We start from the raw sequence: 21787 nt of genomic DNA on the forward strand, positions 1-21787 counted from the left end.
CAGATGGTTATTCTTCCTTAAGCAATTATTTAGGAGGCTAGATGAAGTAGAGTTACCTTTTCAGGTGCCACTTTTATTACCATTAATAAAAATAATGCTACAGTATCAGGTTTATTTTGGAATAATTGTCAGTGTATGAATGACTGCAAACAGTGTAGACAAATTAGAGCCTGTACATTAACTGACTGTGGAAGATTCAGATACCACAATAACAAACACTGCAGTAAAGGTATAAAAATTTGTATACCATTTCTCTATTTTGTTAAGCCCATCAAGCATTATTTGCAAGGTATACACTTAGTAAGTATATTGTAAAAACGAAAGGAGAAGCAAAACAGATATTTTTGAACAGATGGCAGTTACAAAACATTACAGAAACCTGTTCAATGTTATTGATCCTGATTCGGACTGCCAAGTCACATAATAACAAATATGGATAATACATTTAATATAATGTAATATATATTTAATGAATATTTTCAACTGAGAAATAATCCTCACCTATACCTTTGTGCTTTAGGGATGCATGCACAGAGAGAAGTCAATAAGGGAAGCATTAAATAAAACATTTAGAAAAAAATAAATAAATCTTGTTTTAAAGGAACTTACTTAAGTATGAAACAGCAGCTTCCATGACATCAACTTATATCTCATGAGTTCACTTTGTGAGAAGTGTGAAATATTTGTTCTTGAAACCATAGTTAGAAGAGTGCAGTGTTCAATATGGAAAGATTTCAGCCATGTAAAAAAAGAATATGGTTAGTAGGAGATTTGGAAAGGAGATGAAGTGAAGTACACCTACATTTCTTTGGGTAATCGTTCCATTCACAAGAAATGGAGAAAAGAAGCTGATATAAGATATATAAGGATGAAAAATAGATAAACCATGATCCAGAAAACATTCATAAGAGATCTAAATAAATAAATAGATGAATAAAGAAAATAAATTATGCCATCTTACCTTGATTTTGTTGTAGTCAGGGGCTTTCAGAAGCCTATTTCATTCTATCACATGAATCACAATTGGAGCTATTAGAAAGCCATTTTTTTCATATGATGTTGCTCAACAGGATGTATAATTCATATTGCTGTCATAGGATCAGAATGGAGACTATTTGCCACACATCTATTAACAGAGGATTTCAATGTTCTTGATGACATATCAGCTTTGATTTGCTCAACTAGTTCTTAAATAAATGATTTTTTGTGTTTTCTTGTTTACAGGTATCATATTATAAATGTTATTACCTATTAACATAAAAACAACATTTAATTTGACTAATTATACAGTAATTTAAAGAACTCTTCCTACTGAACATCCCTTCTCAGAAGCTGTGGTTACATTTTTTAGTGTTCCATGTGATTCTTATATTACAAGAGCTTTTAGACTACTTTTCACAATCTGCATGATTTCCTCTTTGCAGTTTCATGCTAATGATACGGAAATGCTGCTATTAAGTCACCTCACAGACTTCACTTCTCCGGACTGAACAGCCCCAGCTTTCTCAACCTGTCCTCACAGGAGAGGTATTCCATTCCATGAATGGAACTATACTATACTGTTATATATTATACTGTATTATATATAATGGTGTGTGTATATATATGTGTGTGTGTGTGTGTGTGTGCTATATTATAGTATATATTATATTATATTATACAATATTGATAGGAATATTCCAAGGATCTATATCAGGACCTGTCATTAACTTGCTAGCAAAGTAATTATTATTCAGTATTGCCCTCCAATGATTCTGCGGTATTCAGTTCATAAGCAAAAAGACAGACTTAGACTAGACTCCATGCCAGAGATATTAAAGGAACTTTTTGGTATGCCTACTTCATTAGGAGGAATTGCTCAAGAACATGCTGTCCTTATATACAGATTGCCCCTGTAATGCTGCCAATGTCAGCAAGACCTTGGGTACATCTGTCATACAAGTGACGGTAAATTTAATACATTTTCTTGTGTCTATTTGTGCATGAACACAGAAACACACAAAAAAACCAATAATAATAATAAAAATATCCGTAACTCATTTTTATTTATTCCCTTTGTTTCTTCGATCACCAGACCGAAAGACTTTTTAAAACCAAGTTATTGAATAAAGTCTCTTTTCTTCCACCTACAGAAAACTTCTCTGATAATTATGTTAATATTGAAATTCAGGATTATTTTTTCTTCAGCAAGATTTCAGCTCCTTCTGGTGTTGGATAAGGTAAATAACATATTTCTTTACATATGTTAGCCAATCTAAAAACGATTTTGCAGTTGTGAAAATAATAATTGTGCAGATCATCATGACCTATTATTTAACTATCTCTGTATACAAATACCTTTCAGATATTTTGTTAGACAAGCTTATTCAGGACAGGAGTGCCCTGTGCTAATGGTGATTGGTTGCGCTGAATTTTTCAGTGATTCTCAAGGCAGTCAGTGATAGCTTTCTTGTCCCCACTGCACTGAATAGCACTGCAGCAAGCTGAAATACTTAATTTTGTGCAAGAGTGATTCCACATTATGAGTGTTTACTCTGTCCAACAGATCTTGTGATCCTTCCTTTAATGGCTGCTATTGTCTTTTGCCATTTCCTATTTGTTTTTAATCTGCTTAATGTATGCCTTATCCTGCAGTGTTCCCAAAGCTAATAATTTATGAGACATCTCTTTGTAGTAGTGATACAGGACTACATGACTTGCATAAATCTACTACAGCGGTAGTCTATTGCAAATTGCCTTCAAAATCTCATAAGTATTCAACCTGGTTCCTCAGTCAACTGGCAGACCTTTGTGATATCATTCTGATTTTATGGTGAAATGCTGATGCAAATGACTGATAACTGAAGATAACTAAATTGAGATAACTGAGGGTAACTAAACTGAAGTTTAGTGGATAACCAAAGATAACCAAACTGAAACAACCACACTAATAAAACTGAGATAAATAAAGAATTTTATTCTTTGGTTCTTGAGGCTAAACAAAGGGTTATACGGAGTGGTGCAGAAACCATGCAGAAAATGAGAGTGATGGCATCTCTGAGGCTCTTCTGTTGTATTTGTGTGCATTCACTTTCATTCTGACTACATGTCAGAAAAGGCTTGAGCATTGACAGAGTTTAATGTGTTTATGGTATTATCTGGGGTTTGCATGAAAGTGTTGCTTTGGATAGAATGTGGATGTTAAAAATCTGATCCTAGACTCCAATTTGTCTGAGCAACGAAAGTAATCTTTGAAAATGAAATGCAAAGCAGAGGGTTCTCACAGTCAAGACAAAGTATTGATGTCCTACAAAGCTTGTACTGTAAAATACATGAAAGGGAGAAATCTTTTTCTTGAAAGAGGGCAGGCTAGTTAACCTAACAGATTTTTTGCCTTCTAACTTCTGGATTCAGTGAGAAAATGACATGATTTTTAGTCTGAGGAAGAGGAGGCTGAGGGGAGACCTTATTGTCGTCTTCCAGTACCTGAAAGGTTCTTACAGTGAGAGTGGGGCAGGTCTCTTCTCACTAGTGACAAGTGACAGGACGAGGGGAAATGGCCTCAAGTTGCGCCAGGGCAAGTTCAGGTTGGATATTAGGAAGAACTTCTTTACAGAAAGGGTGGTTAGGTACTGGAATAGGCTCCCCAGGGAGGTGGTTGAATCGCCATCCCTGGATGTGTTTAAGAGCCGTTTGGATGTGGTACTCAGGGATATGATTTAGCAGAGTGTTTTTTTTTTTGTTTGTTTGTTTGTTTTTTGTTTTTTTTTAGAGATGAGGTACTGGTTAGGCTGCGGTTGGACTTGATGATCTTCAAGGTCTTTTCCAACCTGGGTAATTCTATGATTCTATGATTTCCTAACAATCCTATTTTTCATATAAACATGGTGTTGTAGAAAAGAATTGGAGTCTTTGCCCCAAAACAGGGAACCTGTGAGTTTTGTGCTTAATGATTTCCAGCAAGGAATGCCTGGAATACTAAGTCTTCATTTTCCAAAAGGTGATGGAAGAATGCATAATGATAAATGCAAGGAATTGTCATGTCTAACTTTCACACGGAAATTTCTCCAAACATGTTTCAAAAGGGAACCCTCATGATGTCAGGCATGTAACCATTTTAAACAGAGCTGAATTGAATCAGATGTTAATGGCCTCATCCTTGTGTCCAGCTGCTGCTGGTCAGCATGGTGACTACCACTTTTGAATTTGCCTGTCACCACATTGCCAGCCTGCCCTGTTCACATCCCCAGGCTGCTGCTGGAAGCATTGCCATAAAGTCAAATATTGCAGCTTGCACAGAGGCAGTATTGCTGCAGAGTGGTGCTATTCATAATGTTATTTTGCTGTGCTGAATCGACAGAGGTGGAGAAAGAAAATGTACTCTCATTTTGTAATTAATTTAAAAAAAAAAAAAATCTCATACAACCTTTTGAGTAATAGCTATCTTTTGTCCTTTTACTACAAAAGGAAAATTGTTGTAATTAACATCAGTTAGCAAAATTGTTCCATGCTCTGTAATGGAAAGGTGATGTTGAAGTTGGCATTTGGTGAATGCAGTCTAAGTTTATCAAGTGCTTAACCAAATTGAATGCCTTTACTGGCACCATCTTTTAGAACAGTGATATTATCAGTCTTGGATAATGAAGGAGGGATTCAAAGGAAGAGTGTTCCAGCATTGCCATTGTGTTTGACAACATTGATCTGTAAACTAATGTCATCTATAGTTGGAAAAAAGGGCAACCCCTTGATGTTAAAGAGATAAAGGCTCCATATTAATTGTACCTTATCACAAAATAACTTTTTGAAAACTTCTGGCAGTCAGATGTACTCAAGGACAAATTAACTTGTTTTTATGTACACAGGGAATGAAGAAATTAAAGCATCTAGTGGAAAGGAGTGAGCTATAAGAATAGGAAAGTGATGTAATTCATTTCTAAATCCCCCTCCAAGACCAAACCATTAGACACCTGCACAATTTCGTGCATTCAGATATGGGCAGAATCCACTGACTCCCAGTCTTAGCACTCTTTCTCTCCATTTTTCCTCTCACTCCATCTGTTCATATAGCACCTGCACTTATATGCCTCACTGACTCTCCATCTGTTTCTATAATTTTTATCTTTCTCCTCTGCTCGTGGCCCTTAAAATTTATAATAGAGGTGGGGAGACATTAGGATGAATCCCTCAACATGTTCATCCTACGAAGTTTTTGCACTAATGCTTTCAATTCTTGTCTGCTGCAGTCTCTCTCAAGCCTGTTCCTGTTCCTCCAGGGCAGCTTTAGACTATTTCTAATAGCCCACCATCTGCTTCCAATAAGCAGCTAAATCTTCTTTCACCCAGCTGTTGCTGCTATGCAATTTGTACCTTTGTCCATGTATGTGCTCTGTTAGAGAATACTACCCAGCAGTAGGATCCTTGTACAACACTGTGACCTGATTTCGAGCTGCCACTGGTAGTCTGACTAGCTCGTGGCATACCAAATAATACATATCCTTCTCAACTGGATGTTACTAGGCCTGGGGAAAAAAAAAAAAAAAAAAAAAAAAAAAAAGAATTTCCTTTTCTGTACTGATATCAGCCAGCTAGTAACTTTATACTCACTCTACAGCTTTCTTTCACAAAAGCCATCTTAAAGAAAAAGGCAAAGCAAACCAATGAAACCACAATACAGCAGCCACTCGGTGTGAAATAAAATGCTGGAAATTCATTGTGTAAAATACTAAAATTGCAAATAGTCTGACCAGTATAGCTGTTTCTACCAGTGTTTCTACTTGTTCCATGGACAGAATGCTGTTTCCAACAGGAACTCTGCAAATAAGACAGTGGTGGCATATAGCCATATTGACGTTTTTAAATTGTTTTTTATCATACATTTTATTTTTGCTCAAAGGGCAAAGGTGAAGATTCAATTGAATTCATGCCTTTCATTTTAAAAACAACAGATAAAATATGTACACAACGTTATTAGAGGTTAGTAAGTGCAAATTCTCATGCTTAACTGTCCACTAGCATTACTTGTGCTAAATCAGTTAGATTTATTGCTCAAATAAAATGACACATTATTGACAAACTGGTGCTTGCTTACCCTTGATTAGAGAAACACTTGAGATTATAGTTTGTGAATGTTTTTATAAACAGGAAAACAGCCAAAAAACATAGAAAAATAACCTGCCTTAGAAACACTCTAGTTGAAAATTCAGTCAAGGGTTTTTTTTTTGTTTGTTTTGTTTTGGCTTTTTTCCTTTTTAAAAGGTTATCTTTCTTTGGACAATCTTGTTTTACATTTGTTTTCCTACTTCTGTTTTTCTACAGTCTGCCAATAGCAGCCCTGCCTACTCTAGAGTGTTTTCTATTTCTCTCCTTGCTTCGTCTTTATTAACAGCACCACTCTCTCTGATGCATGTTTATGTCAGTGCTATGAAAATAACCCACACACTCAAGTTTTGCATTAAGACACTGCAGGGGGAGAGGTGGGACAAATTAATGAAAGTTATTAAGGCCTTTAGAATGTCAAAATTCCAACTGTATTTTAACACACATGATCTTAAATCAAGTCACAGCAATAGTTAATTATAGGATTGCACTGTAAGTGTCCCGGCCAAATGAAAGGTAGCTCGTGTTCCTACATCACATATGATCTGGTATTATGAGTATTTGGTTACAGCTGCTGTTGTGCCACTGCTGGGAAAGTCAAGGATTAGATAATTTTTTTTAAAGACTGATTGGGGATTCATAGAACCACAGATCATTACTATGTCAGATCACAAGGTGGGTTTTGTATGTTTCATTTTTTGTAACTAAAAATTACAGCAATTTTTTTATTGTCACTCCCCTGTCAATCAACTGATTATCAAAATGGAAAATCTTCAAGACTTATTATTCCAAAGGACTGAGTCTCTCTGCCATTTTTAGTTTATCATAATGCAATTCAATCTGTCACTGAATGTCACTTCGCTCATATACTCTTTGCTTGCCTTGCTTTCAGTGTAACAAAATATAGTCACTCCCACCATTTCTTAATCTTCTGCTGGTATTCAGGCCATTTTAAGAAGGTGACCTAGTATCATTCTCTAAGGCATTCAGTTAATCTGGTGCAAAAGAACTTTAAATAAGTAGCTGCCATACTGTTTTATTGGAGAAGGCCTTCAGTGTTGTAGAAATAAAAATCCCTGTGCTAGATACCTGAGACATAAACTGGAAAGATATAAATATAGATATTATTAATAAGTAGTCCTTTGAGCTTCTGCAGTGCCTTCCATGTGAAGCTCTAAAAGTGTTACGGAAACATTAACCCCCGCAACACTCTTTGCAAGTAGTAAACATGAGACCCAGGGAGTGCATGTGACTTGCTCAAAGTCACAGAACCAAGGTTGCACACATTCTGGCTTTAGGGCTTCTGCTCTAGCAAATAACCTAGAATCCCAAATACTCCAAATATAAATAGATGGGGAAAAAATCACTCTCAGTGGTGTGATAGGTCTGGCTATAAATGACATACCAGTTCAAAAAAGATTACAAAATAATCTTGTGCAGGTATGTACATTTGAAATCCACTTTAGCTTTGTGTGGAGTTGTAGAAGTAATGAAATGAGATTAAACTCAAATGAATAATGAGCTCTAAATTAAGAAATGGTGTGATAATGCTTTCCATAGTTCAATTAGTCAACCATCTGTAGTACTTTCTAGTAATAGTTACATTGCCTGGTTTAAATGAGGTTTAAACGCCTCTGTCTTGTTTTCAGGAACATGTACACATGGCAGAACATGTACACATGGTACAAGAGACACAGGGCATCACAATGAAAACCCACTAGGAACTTTGTGTGTGTTGACCCACATCCAGTGCACCAGGTTTAATACAAAGTCAGTTTGAATATTCAAACCACTAACTGGGAAGAAAAAAAAAAAAAAAAAAAAAAAAAAAAAAAAAAAAGATCTAACTGAACCTGCACCATGCCTTTGCTTTACAAGCAACTACTTGAAAAAATTATCTTACTCGAATCTCTCTTCAGCCTCTGGTTCTACTACATAGCCCCTGAGTGTCCCCTTGTATATTCTCACTCTGGTAGGCCAAGTCCAAAATCGTCTTCAGTCATTTTATAGAAGCACAGAAAAGCACATGTTCCTAATAAACAGCTTATCCTCGCTATGCGACAAATGTTAGTTATTCTCAGTATCTTGCATCCTTAAGCAACTCACCCTTTATCTAAGAAGGTCAAAAAGATACAGAACTGGGGCTTTTTTACTACACTTGGAATGAGGAGATAAGAAAAAAGATGTTTCTGTACTGCTGCAGGTGGGAACCAGATAACATGGAAGGTGTTAGAAAGCCAGCTACCGCTGAAAAACACTTCTAAGTCCTAAGATCAGCAGAGTTCACAGAATCACAGTTCAGATGTTCAAGCTCAAGATGTAAAGAGTTTCAAAACTTTACAGTCACCACTTTTATTATAAATCTCCCTAGTTTCTACAACCTACTGCTACCCTGGACAAGAATGTGTTTGGAGGTAGTGAGGAAGAAAGGTCATAAGCGGTGCTTGCAATACCTCTAGTGTTCCATGTAGACAAATATATATGTGTATATATAGAGAGAGACAAATACAAATGGAATATATGAAAGAATATCTTTCATCTACCCTAGAACACTTAGTTGTGTCTGTGCTGAGCTAAGTAGCAGGAGAAAGAGGCTAAGTCTATACAACTCAGTTTTATCTCAGGCTCTCGGTTCTGGTCTGTGTGAAATTAAAAGGCTGCCTGGGGGAGTTAAAATGGAGTTCTGCATTTTCCAACTGTTTATTGGCCTACACTGTCATGATGCTGCTGTCACCACAGACAGACGCATCTCAGGCTCTTCATGAGATGCATTCCTAATACTCTCAGGGTCAATAAAAATGCAAGCATTTTGGCATCAGCGGATCAGAGCAGCACAAATTATTTCTGACTACGTGCTTCCTTACAGCCATGTTATTGCTGCAGTCAAGGAAGCAATGCTTTTCTATGAAATTCTTCTGGCCAAACGTTGTTTACAGTCTAGGCTGACTTTTTGTCAGCAAAGTTTTGTATTTAAAATTGTGTGGGAGAGACCACAGAGAATTAAGTGGGCCTAGTCCATTTGGTTGTGCTTATGCAAAGATAAATGTCCTTGTCCAATTTTAGGTGAGAGGCAGGAAGAAATTTGTGCAATAGATAAACAGTGGTTAAGTCCTCACTGGCCACAACAGCTTTTTTTAGAAGAGACAGTTGTTTGCCTTACTGTAATTCTAAGGAGGCCTGAAATAACAAGATATTATCTCTCAGACTGGACAACAATTAGTTTCTGTTATTCTTGCGAACTTTTATACGCTTGTGTATTTCAGAATAATGGCTGAAGGTGCTATATCACTGTGCTGCCCCAGATCAGAACAAAATATCTCAAAAACTGGAGTTTGAGATGAGCTACTGCTCTAAAATGTAGACAGCAGCAAAAAGCTGATAATAAAAAGGAGTTTAATCATATACATAATGTCTTTTTGAGGCCTAATTCCCTAACTTTAATTTCAAATACACTTTAAATACACAAAATGCCATATATTCAGTTCTGTAATACTGATGTGAATTTATACTCCAAAAATTACAGTCACTATGGTGATTTAACAGAGCCTGTAGGCTCCTGGTTCTGAAATCTGAGTGACTTTGAAGAATAAGCTCAAATAAAGGAGTGAAAGTACTCAGTGGGCATTACCAACTTTATTCTGTCTTGTTAAACATAATGTAGGCTAGGTTTTTCACTTTCGAAATACTGATAACAACTGGTTAAATCTGCCCCTTTGTGATTCTCACAGTGCACACAGAAGTGTGTTGTGTTGATACATCAATCAGGATTTAAACACATCCTAATTAGTTGACAGTGCTTGTCACTGAAAGGGCACTAATCTGATGTACAATGAGCCAAGTGTTTGGTCTAAATAGTGTCTATTAAAATTGTATTTATTTATGTTAATTTTAACCTGCCCTTGAAAGACTTTCATTGTTCTATTACTGTGTTGCAGTTAGTAAATAATTTGCTCATGATTACCTGTCACTAAATACCTGAATCTTTCCGCAAACACAAGATAAAGTGTTTTATGACTTTTTTTTTTTTTTTTTTTTTTTTTTTTTTTAAATAAGGAAGGTGAGTTTCCTTCTAGGGAAACAAGTTAGTAACCAGGGAATTAATATAAGCATCCAAAAATTCTTCCTTGCTTTAGGTAGGAATGTATACCTCACAACTAGGGCTTCTCTCAGTCTTCACTGAGACCATTGAAAAATGGATGATACTGTATTACACAATCTTTCTGCAGTAGTAAATGTCTCCAGCACTTAACAGTGTTGTATTTACAATTGCTTGCAACAAATAACATACACATCTTTGCAAGGGACAGAGATTCTTATAAGATATCAGAAGTTTATAGATCTTAAGCAGTTCTGAGTTACCCATTTCTTGATACAGGAAGGAAACACTTGAAATACCACAAGAGAAATTCAGAGAAAAAAAAAAATAATCCTGATGTTAAGTTCAGTAAGTATTGAGAATATTAATAGTTTATAATATACTTTTAATGGTAACCATACTTAATGAAAAGCAGGACATGTTCAAGTACTATAAAAACTGCAGAAAATCCTTATGTAAAAATAAGATGTTGTCAATAGACTCTGTAGGGTTGTTCCTCAAAGACTGACGTTAGATAAGCGATAATTTATTATCATGTGTATAACAGCAAACTTCCTTCTAGTGAGAGGCACTGGGAAAACCTGTTGTGTGAGATAAGGCAATGTACATAATATATAAAAGTTTATTGTCAGAAGGTTTGAATGAGACTTGTCTGAGATGGAGATTAGGTGGAAAATTTGTGATTAACTTCTCACATTGAAATACAGTTTAGTATTCCATTGCCTAATGCTACATGTAAATTCAATATATATATGCAGAATATCTACCTGTACCAATTCATGAAAAAAAAAAAAAGTTTTATTATGCTTTTCCCCAAAGACATTGCTACGCTGATTCCAAATTAGCCTGTGTCTATTATTAGACACACAACCATAAATTATTATTAGATATCCACATGCGTCTTTCATTGATACAACTACAGACTTGGATAATACACAAACAATCCATGCCTCTTCCCAAATAATTTATCCAAGTTCATACTACAGGGTGAAATAAAATTAGCTTGTGTAAGGAAACAGAAATGAACATCTGCCCACAGATCAGATTAAATTAAAACCATGTATGTGAATAGATGTAGCATATGAGAATATTCAGTCAATAAAGCTCCATTCCATCATTATCATGTTGCCTAGAGGGTGTAGCTGGAGGTCTTAACAGAAGTTTCATTCTCTCAGTTGCCATTAAATATCCCAACAATCCACTGGATTTAGCACAAGAGAAGCAAAAAGATAAAATGATAAGCTCTGTTGTCTTTTTAAGGCAACCATCACTGCAGACTTAACTTCAGTTAGTTAGAGTTCAAGCTGAGGGTATTTTGTTTTATAGTTAGCTGCAGGCTCAGTGCTGCATTTAAGACTGCTGCACTAGTGCAGTTCTGTCATTTGGCATGTGTCTGTGACAGCTCATGTATATCTGATTATTAGAAGCACTATTGCCTTGTGATAGGATGTATTCAGATCTATCAGTGAGAAAACTGAGTATTCTGTGTTTAGACTATTATTCAGGATGTTCATCTTATCTCAGGAATACAACTGCTGTGTCAGTTAATCTCTGATCCTTCAAAAATTTTGAATAAGTTGGGTATTATTATGTCATTATTTTTTTAATGGAAGAACATATAGTTCCAAACAGGAAAGGAAATCCTAAAGTCATGTTCCTTTTGGAGCTAAAGGTCACCTTCATATTGTACACCAGAAAATACAGCCTCAGTTAGATCTAAGTGTTGATGAAGTCAGCAAGCAATTAAGGACATGACTCCTACACAACCTCTTCAGCTTACTAGTCACTTAATCATACAAGGTGCTGAGCCTTCTCACCCTGGACCTAAAACAGATGCTTAATTTTAAACATGTGACTTGGTTACAGAATTCTGTGAGATTACTTGTGCATAAAATTAGACACCTGTTTAAATGCTTTGCTGGATCAAAGCAGGAATGCTCAGAATTTTGCAGGACTGAGAATTGACTGGATCTTATCTCTTCTACCATTTGGGGAGACTCTTTGGTGGATATGTGCTAATGCAGTAGGATAAGAGAATGTCTTCTGATTTTGTTGAAAGTCATCATTTCAAAACTTACATTTGCTGATGTTTGATAACAAAAGTAATCATGGTTCATTTCTGTTCTAATTTATTTTCAGTTTTGTATCTCCCATTCTCAGATATTCTCTTTCACAAAACTACAAGAGACAAGCAAAGCAGATACAGCTCTTCCTGAAATAATGTTAAGGCTGTTCTCAAAAATAAACACCAACATCCTTAATGTGACTATATCCTGGGGAGAAGAAAGAGTAAGTGTAACAATAAGCTGCAAATAAATGAAGTGGCTGCTTGTAAGCATATGGCCTCTCCTTTATAGTTTTAGTATCCCTGATGTGTGATTTGTTTGAGTTAAGCAGATTTATACCTGGTGGACATTCAATTACTTAGCAGTCAGTGCTGTTTTTCATGGTGGATATTTTCAGTATGTAGGTATCTCCAAATTTGTCTTTCTTTTGATCTGTATGAAATGAAGTAAAATGTTTCTGGTGAATTTGTCCACTAGCCTAATCGTAGCAGAACAGCAGTACTGCCCTGCTGCCACCATTTTGCTGCCTAAATATATATATTTTTTAAATTGTATGCTACAGAGTTTTGAACCCTACAGCACATGAAGGCTGGCAGTGGCTTTCAAGGCAGTGTTTCCATGGCAGGGGCTGATGCTGCTGGCAGTATCTCTCTGCAATGCCACATGGCACAGTTGGCTGCTGGATTTGACAGAGGATTGCCTAGTGCAAACAGGCACCTCTAAACAGATAGTAAGTCTAAGGGAAATGCCTTTTTCCAGCCTTCTCTTCTAGTAATATCTTAGAAAGATCTGGAGTGAAAGTCAGATGGTTTTTAGGAGCAATTACATAAGGCTATCTGGCCTATGTACTTTCAGTGAACAAGGTATCATGTATAATGAATGGCAAAAATTAGAAGATGATACAATAAACATGCATCCCTCCAAATCAATTACATTAAAAATAATGTTTTTCTCATCACTATGGCCATACTGAGTAGCTCAGGAATGATTTATTTGTAGCTGGTAGTGACAGTCACAGAGGGAACGTTGCTGTCAGAAGCTGCGCTAAGTTATGGGAGACACACTCACACCACTTGGTGTTTCCATGATGGTAGCACATAGAAGGACTTATATATTTGTTGTATCACAATAATGTTTGCTGTATTCTTTATCAGAATTTTGAGTGCCTATCTGGAAGCACCAAAGGATGCCAACACTGGTACAAAGAACAAAGCTGCATAGGGGTGCAGAATGAAGTCCTAGCATTACACTGCTGCATTTACACAGAGTGATGTGGCCATCCTGATTTAATATGACACAATATTAGTGGCAGAAAGCAAGGTCAGAGAATTTTTACCCTGCTAATATGGTGGCTGTTTGCACATTACTCATTTCTCTGATGTTCTATCCTTATGTTCAGGGCAGAGTGAAGGGTTTGCTTCTTCTCTCTTTCCATCAATTAGATGGATGTCAAAGCCTACTCGGAAAAAAGCTAACCAATGGCATAAGGTCTTTTTGCACATTATTTGATTTGTTCTGTATATTGTTTTGATGCATTATTTAACTGTGCTATTCCTGAATCTCCTTTGTTACATAACTAGCCTCCTTGGGTTTAACAGTGCTTGTTCCTCTTCAGTCTTCAGGGTAGTACTTTTCTGTTGTAACAGACCAGATACTCCTCCGAAGGCATCTTAGAGTATACATCATAGAGACATGTTAGAGTCCTATTCCTCATTAAGCAGTGCTTGTTCACCCAATTAAATTATTTATTTTGAAAAGGAAATCTTTATAGTGATGTTTGAATACTTTCATATGTCAAACTGACATAGCTTTCTATAAAGCACTTACTACTTGTGTTGACAAAACAGCCCATTTCACCTAGCTGTGGGAGTGAAAAACTGGTGAATCACGGTCCTTCTGTCTTCTGTCTTCCTGTCTTCTTCATCTTGGCTTGTTGTTGCTGTTGGTGGTGGTGTTTATTTAGATGGAGATACTTTGAAAAATCTAAGCAGACCTGTAGAGTCAGTGGTCTTCCAAGTAGAATACTTCCTTACAACTTTCTGATTTCTGTTCTGCTGGGGCAAAATCCCTGGCTGGGAGGAAAAATCATTGGCACGAGTGATAATAAACATGCTCTGGTTTTAAGAAGTCAGGAGTCCCTTTATGTGTGTGGAATGATGTTTATTAAAAGCATTTCCAGAGCTTAGAAAGTGTAATATAGCTAAATTAGTACTGTTCCTGAAGCAATCACTTCTGTTGTCACCGTTTTTCAGATGTCTTCTTAACATTCAACTAATGCATAAAGCATACTTATTGTCCAGTATGAAATCGTCCTATCAGCAGCAAATGTCACTTCTACCAAATACTGCATGGCTCAGGTCTTTTGGTAAGGGAAAGCTTTGGACAAGGAAGTATGCTTTGGGCTCATTGAAGGACCCAGCTAATGAATAAAGTATAAGGACTAACAAGGAAAGGGAAAGGAAGGAAAAAGAAAGAGAGGGGAGGAAAGGATAAGGAAGGGAAGGGAAGGGAAGGGAAGGGAAGGGAAGGGACGGGAAGGGAAGGGAAGGGAAGGGAAGGGAAGGGAAGGGAAGGGAAGGGAAGGGAAGGGAAGGGAAGGGAAGGGAAGGGAAGGAGAAGGGCAAATACTCTATGTTTGCAAATACTAACCTCTTTAAATTTCTCTCCATAGTGCATGGATTAATATGAATAGGACAATTTCTTTAATATTTTATTTAGCTGGACTGCGCGAGAGAGTTCCAGTATTCTGGAGATGATTGCTTTGAATGATTGGGCAACCCATTAAAACGTTCTGCTGAGGTATGTCTTTGTCCTGCCAGCTGGAGGATTCTGGCAGGCTTAAGTGCCAAAATAGATTTCAATACCAAAGTTTTAACTAATTCAAGGAAATCGTTATATAACCTTGCTGCCAAGAATAGTGTTCACGTATACTGTTACAGAGAGATGTGATGAAGTTGAATGTATTTGTATTTGCAAAGTTCTTTGATAAGAAGGTGTTAGAGAGTGCAATATATTATCATGCTAAATATGTACTTTAGTCTTTGAACGGGGATTGGGGATATGCAAAATAAGCTAGACAAGATTGTTGATTAATACGTGCTGAAATAGTTTGTCTAAATTCTATAAAAAGAACAAATGATAATCTTTTGTCATGTACAAATATATAGCTATATGGTCATGCTAGTTTTCTGTGCCCATTATTATCACCTGCAGAAAAAAATTTCCACTTCAGATTCTTTCAGGCTAAGGCAGCAGAGCCACGCTTACATCTGTTTAACAGCAGCAGGGGTCTTCCTCAGCATCACAAAGAGCAAACATTTTGCATAAGTCACAGATCCCTCAGAATTAACTCATGCTGTTTATTCTGTACCTGTCTAATCACTAGAAGTGTCTTATTTTTTAAATCTTCTCCCAGGACAAGCTAGCAATAATAAAGAATACTCTTAAAGCAAGGATCATACTTAATTATGCAAGGCATCTGTGACTGTATGTAAAGTCTGGTTCCAGCTGATATTGCATCTGCACTATGAGGTCAAGAACAAATGCCCCACTGAGCTCAGTAGCACAAGTTATGCCCATGGACTAGTAAACGATTTTTATTATTATTTCCCTCTACTTCTGTGTATAAATTCTTCCTCTGCCACAGTCACTGAAGTTATATAAAAGACAACAGTTCAATCTGCTGTGGTAACAAAAATGTAAAGAAGGAGGGTGTTGGTCAGAAGTGCCAATTATTTAGGCTAGTGGCATTACCAAAGGAGGGAACATTCTACAAAGGAGGGAGTGCATTCTACAAAAGGACTCTTCAGCTAGCAATCCAAAGCGTGGTGTTGTAGAGAATGAATAAATACCTAATTTTGGAATGTTGAAATGCTTTAAGTTGCTTTTTCAACATTTATGTTGTATCAGATGGGAAGATTTTAAATACAAACATTAAAAAAAAAAAAAAAAAAAAAAAAAAAAAGTTGTGGTGGAGAAGTTTACAGTATATTGCTCTCTATCAGAAGATTCTGTCTTTTAATTTTAATTTTATTTATCTATTTATCATTTTCCTTAGGATAATAATATGCTAATGCCCAGGATGACCAGACGCCCATTGGCAAAACTGGGGACTAGGTCTTTGGTCTCCCACACCTCATTTCTTAACAAAGTGGAATATTCTTTGTATCACATAGTCATCATCTAGGGAAAACATGTATCTTACATGGTTTGTGCTTTAATATGGGCTTTTTAACCATTTGTCCAAATGAATACCTGTGTGTCACCAGTAAAGCTGTGTCTCTTACTTGCTTGGGTTCTTTAGTTTTAATGAAAAATTTGTCATTCAAAAGAATTTCTCTGCCTTCATTAATTAGTTCAGGGACTCTTGTTAATCCTTACTGTTCTGCTGTTATTATCTCTTTTCTTTATACTTCCTTATTTCCTTCTTTTTTAATTATGATTTTCTTTATTGTACTGCAAAGAAGGCTTCTCACAACCAACCAACCAACCAACCAAACTTCCCTGATTTAAACTTGACGCATACAGGTGCAGTTATACAACTTTAGCTTTGTTTTATTTATTGTAATTAATTAAATTGTTACTGATAACAAGCAATTCTGCAGGCCAAATACATCTGATTAAACACAACAGTTTGTTCTTCAGCTGTATGTGGAACTGCTAACAAGAAGTTTGTCCTACGTGCCAAGATCATTGCTGAACTGAGGTCTTTATTTATTTTTATTGCAAAGATCCTGGTTGGATGAATATTTTAAATACTTTCTGTATGATACTGTGCACAGAATATCCACAAGAGGGAACTATTTTACATAAAGAGGAGTAATTTTCTTGCTGCTAAAATACTCTCCGGAACCAAACCCTCCAGATTTAAGTCAAGCTGACATGATTATGTCCCAGACAGTGGTGTGTGGCAGCAGCAGAAAAAAGACAGCTAAACATGGTGCTCATTACATTCCGTAAATATTATTCAGTCAAATAAGTAAATTTGGAGCTACTGTGCTGAAATAGTAAATAGAAGACTAATCAGTGTAAATTTTGTGTTTACTGAGAATAGATTGCTCCAGGAAACATAGCTGGTAAACCTGGTTTGCTCTTCAGGCAATGTGAAATGCAAGTGTTAGAACAGTCTGCTTCAGTGGGTTTTTTAAAGAACACTTTATAGAAAGAACACCAGAAAGCAGTCCTTTACTTATCTATAGGGAGCAGTCTCCTGTGGTACTTAACTTGGCTGACACTTACTCAAGTGTCATTTGTATTTCTGCCTGAACAAAATGCAAAGTTTCCTCCTTTATATATGCCTTGCCTTTAGCAGACAACCCATAGTAAGCAAACTTCTTGTGACAGTGTCTCACCAGGCATCCACCAGTTTATCTTTGTGTGAGTTTCATCATAAATATTTGCAGCATATTGAGACCTGTTTACATAAATAACAGGAGTTCACTTAGCACAGATCACTTCCTGGTATATAGTGTGACATTTATGAACTGCATGTCTCAATGTGTGTATTTGTTTGTTAGATTATGAATGAGTAGCAGAACTTCAGTCAGTTTTTTGTACAGGTGCTCATAATAAACCTCCTATCCCCATCTAATGTTTTGTAAACATGTTCAAAGCAAATGATTTGAGAGTATAGCCTATATACTTCAGTGCACTTGGCTTGCTTGAGCATTTCCTTGTGTGTACAGATACAAAGGATGCTGTGGCTCAGGATTTCTGCTAGCTGTAAGGGTACCTGTGAGTGCCTACAGCCCTTCTGAAGATCAGGCACTGAAAGGCCACATACTGATGTCCTGTGCTCATTCCAAGATATGCTGGTGGATGAACGGACTTGGGGATGTGTAACTGTGATGGGATAGGTGCTTCTTGAACTCCAACCCAGAAACCCAGACCAAATGGCTATTGGGACTGGGTTCAGGTCCCCAGATGTGTAACCTGTCACCATGACACTGTCACTGTTGTGGCTCTCTAGCTGCAGGGAAGGCAGATAATGACCAGGGAGGTGGCAGCACTGCAGGAGGCTGTGAATTGCAACTACGACACTTCTTTACTTTTTTCCAACCCGTGTTCTGCACCTGAAGTCCTCCAGTTAGCCCCTTCTTACAGCTGGCAGCAGCTGCTCCACGTGTACCATGCAAGTGAGTGTCTGTCTTCCCTCGGATATAGTTGTGCAGTGCTTCATCACTTGTACGTATGTTCCTCCATGTTGCTGGCTCATGCTTTCTCTGTTCAGAGGCCCCTGCTAACACCATTTGGCAGAAGGAAGCCCTTCTTTTGAGGAACACACGAAAGTGTAGTATTGTGGTAAACTCACAGAGTTAGATCAATAGTGTTGTTATTAAACAAAAAGTGGAGGTGAAAGGTTTAGAGACCCATAAAAAAGGACTCAAAGAATGTCATTATCATCACTTAAGTAAAAAATACAAACAAACTTGGCCAATGCAGAAACAGGCGTGACACCTGGCAAAGGTTACCAGCTCACCATCCTGCCATTGTGGCTCTGTGCACAACAGTGACTCCATGGGCTGGGGAAGGCCATACTCACACGGGTTTTTGCATTTTGTCCATGGAAAGATGAGAGGATCTGTGTGATGCTTTGTGCAGGCAGCTGGGTGAGCAGACTGTGTGCCAAATGAGGACTTTATTTAATAAATAAATAAAGAGATCGATAAATAAATAAATAGATAGATAAATAAATAATCCTCTGCTTTACAGTGGAAATCTGAGGGGGGAGGGAAAAAAAGCAGGAGACAGTGATCCGGATTTTCTTGTCGGATTCCCCCAGCTCCAACGTATCACTATCAATCGTTGTTCCTATTTCTAAGGGTTAATTTCAGGAACGTTCCGGGGCCGTTCTCCACACTTCCTCGCGTCCATTCACAAAAAAAGCCCAGAACGCCCTCGGTACAGAGCGAGCCCCAACGCCTGTTCCTTGCTCCCCGCCGCCCGGCCCCGCCAGAGCCTTCCTGCACTGCGGGCACCTGCTGCTGCAGCTCAGCTCAGCCCTGCCCTGCCCGACCCGGCCCTCAGCCCCATTTAGCCCCATTCCCCGGCCCCGAGGGGGTTGGTGGGAGCCCCCAGTCATGTCGTGCCGGGCTACTGCGGAGCAGGGCGGGCAAGATGGGCAAGATGGGCAGCGTTAGCCGCTGCGTCATGACATCCTCCGAACCGGCCGCCCGCCCCCGCCCCTCCGCGGCTGCGGGGACCACTGCACGGCGGCGGCGATGGACCCGCCCGAGCCGGCGAAACCTGTCGGAGCGGCCGGTCGCGGACACCTGTGAGCAGCTTCAGCCCCTCGCCGCGCCCCGCCAGTCGCCGCCACGCCTCTCTCGCCGCCCGCGGGACCCGACGGCCCCACGGGGAGCCGGAGAGCCGTCTAAGCCGGCGCCGCCTCGGTGCATCACGGCGTCCCGGGCCGACTCGCACCGCATCCTCCCGCGGAGCGCGTCCCTCGGCGGAACGAGGGGAGGAGGGGCGGGAGCCGGCGGCACCTCTGCGCGTGTGGGAGCAACAGCGTGAGCAGCGGCAGCCTGCGCCCTGGAGCGAGCTCCCGAAGGATGGGCAAGGAGGCGGCGGAGGCAGCGCCCGCGCAGATGGGCCAGCGGAGGATGAATTAGGAGCCACAGGAGGCTGCTGCCGGCACCGCGGGGGGAAGAGGAGAGGAAGGGGCTGGACTTGGAAGAGGAGGAGAAGGAGGAGGAGGGTGCGCAGGGGGGACTGAGTATCGCTAATAACAAGTTAAAGACTAATAACAATAATAAGAGAGCACCTCAGAGAAGATCCGCGGCGGCGGCCGAGTGATCCCCGCGGCGGCAGCGGGCTCGCAGCGCTGGGGATCTCGGAGAGACGCTCGGCGGCATCTGCGTGTGGCGGTGGTGGTGGATGATTTTTTCGGGGGTGGGCGGGCGGGGGCTGCGTATGCGGGAGAAGGAAGGGGTGGGAAGCTGAGGAGCGGACTACCCTGCCGTTATTATTATTTTTTTATTATTATTTTTATTGCTATTATTTACGCCGCGCGAGGAGGACGCTCGGAATTCACCGGCCTGCCGGCTCCCGAGAAGGGACCGGGGATTGCGGCGGTCGCTTTTCTTTCTCGATTATTTTTTGTTTGTTTGTTTTGATTTGGCTTTTTGTTCTCCCTCCCGTTATATTCCCTTTCCCGCTGAGCGGTGGCAGCAATATGGCTGGTGATGGGCTTTTTGGGGGGCGCTGGCGGCGGGAGGAGCTCTCGGCAGCCCCTGCGCGCCCGGCTCGCTGTTAGCTATGGCAAATGGCAGCGGCGGCGGCTCCTACCCGGGCGGCAGCGGCGGCGGCATTAGAATGAGTAACAATATCAACGCCAACAATCTCAACACAGACTCGTCCTCCTCCCCCGTCAATGTGCCCAAGATGGATGCGCTCATCATCCCGGTGACCATGGAGGTGCCCTGCGATAGCCGCGGACAGCGCATGTGGTGGGCTTTCCTCGCCTCATCCATGGTCACTTTCTTTGGGGGACTGTTTATCATCCTGCTGTGGAGGACCCTCAAGTACCTGTGGACTGTCTGCTGCCACTGCGGGGTCAAAAACAAGGTAACTCTCCTCCCCTTCTTTTCCCGGTGGCGGTGAGGAGGAGGAGCGGAGCCCAGCCTCTGCCCGGGACACCCCTCGGTGGTGCGGGAGTACCACGGGGCTGCGGGCGGGCGGGTGGGTGGCAGCGCTGTGCCCGTTTTGCAGGGCCACCTCGGGCTGCAACATGGGGAGCGAGGTTGGCGGCGGAGGGCGAGCCCCGAAAGGTGCCCCCGGCTCCGCTCGCCCACATGGGGATGCGGCTCTGGGGCCACCGAAGTGGTAGCGCGCTGGGACGGAGCAGTTCAGAAGTTGTACGCACCTCCGGGGCCGCGCGTGGCGGAAGCGCGACCGGTGCTCGTTGAGCGCTGCGAGCCCTCAGTTCTTCTGTGTGGGAAACTTGCAAAATTAACGAGGTGAACTTCTCACTCCAGTCAGTCTTTGTAAGGCTAGTTTTGAACGACTCTAGATTCTCATCTATCACATTTCTGTTTCAAAAATTAGGTGTAAGTATCTGGAGTTGTGAATATCTGCTAGAACACATTCAGAAGTAAGGCACTAGATCTCGTTTCTCTAACCTAATTGTGATATCTCTGAAGCGACCTTTTGCATTTTTTGCCTATTACCAACAGGAAGAAAGTGTAGTATGTGTGGTGAGATCAGTTTCTGCTCTGAAGGTCCATATCAAGCCGAGGCTGAAATCTCGCCTAGGTCCAGGCTTTCATTTTTGTTTATGACGACAAATGGGATAGAAAGTGTTAAGACTGTATTTGCGAAAGTGGATTTTGACAGACCCCAAAATAGACCAGCAGCTGGAGTTTCTCCCCTTCCCTTTTCACATTTTTTGGATTACAAATGGAATAATATCTGCTTCAGTTATTCCTGGCACACGGACACCCACAAAAACTCACACACCTTTTAATATATGGTTGCTAGGTTGCTGGTTTGCTTTGACGTACAGTGAGCTGTCTTCCCCTTTCTCCTGTGTCCTCCCCTTGAAGCACGC

At 39.9% G+C, this 21787-nt stretch overlaps 1 protein-coding gene and 1 long non-coding RNA gene across 41 annotated transcripts in view; one reads left to right on the forward strand and one right to left on the reverse strand.

Annotated features, from left to right (window-relative positions):
* Window positions 1-20108, reverse strand: part of LOC140254097 (uncharacterized) — a 45145-nt gene extending 25037 nt beyond the window's left edge. The window contains exon 1 of the long non-coding RNA XR_011904055.1: window positions 20003-20108. This is a non-coding gene — a long non-coding RNA (uncharacterized lncRNA). The remainder of the gene's footprint in view (window positions 1-20002) is intronic.
* KCNMA1 (potassium calcium-activated channel subfamily M alpha 1) overlaps window positions 19418-21787 on the forward strand; it is a 403732-nt gene continuing 401362 nt past the window's right edge. For 38 of the 40 annotated variants that reach the window (XM_072340330.1, XM_072340331.1, XM_072340341.1 and 35 more), the window contains exon 1: window positions 20162-20805. In XM_072340330.1, coding sequence (XP_072196431.1) covers window positions 20497-20805 — 309 coding nt within the window. In that variant the 5' untranslated portion in view covers window positions 20162-20496. Of the gene's footprint in view, window positions 20106-20161; window positions 20806-21787 lie in introns of those variants that run through there. The other 2 variants (XM_072340339.1, XM_072340340.1) reach the window with 2 other exon arrangements.

The sequence above is a fragment of the Excalfactoria chinensis genome, chromosome 6 (genome assembly GCF_039878825.1).
Source record: "Excalfactoria chinensis isolate bCotChi1 chromosome 6, bCotChi1.hap2, whole genome shotgun sequence".
Lineage (NCBI taxonomy): Eukaryota > Metazoa > Chordata > Aves > Galliformes > Phasianidae > Excalfactoria > Excalfactoria chinensis.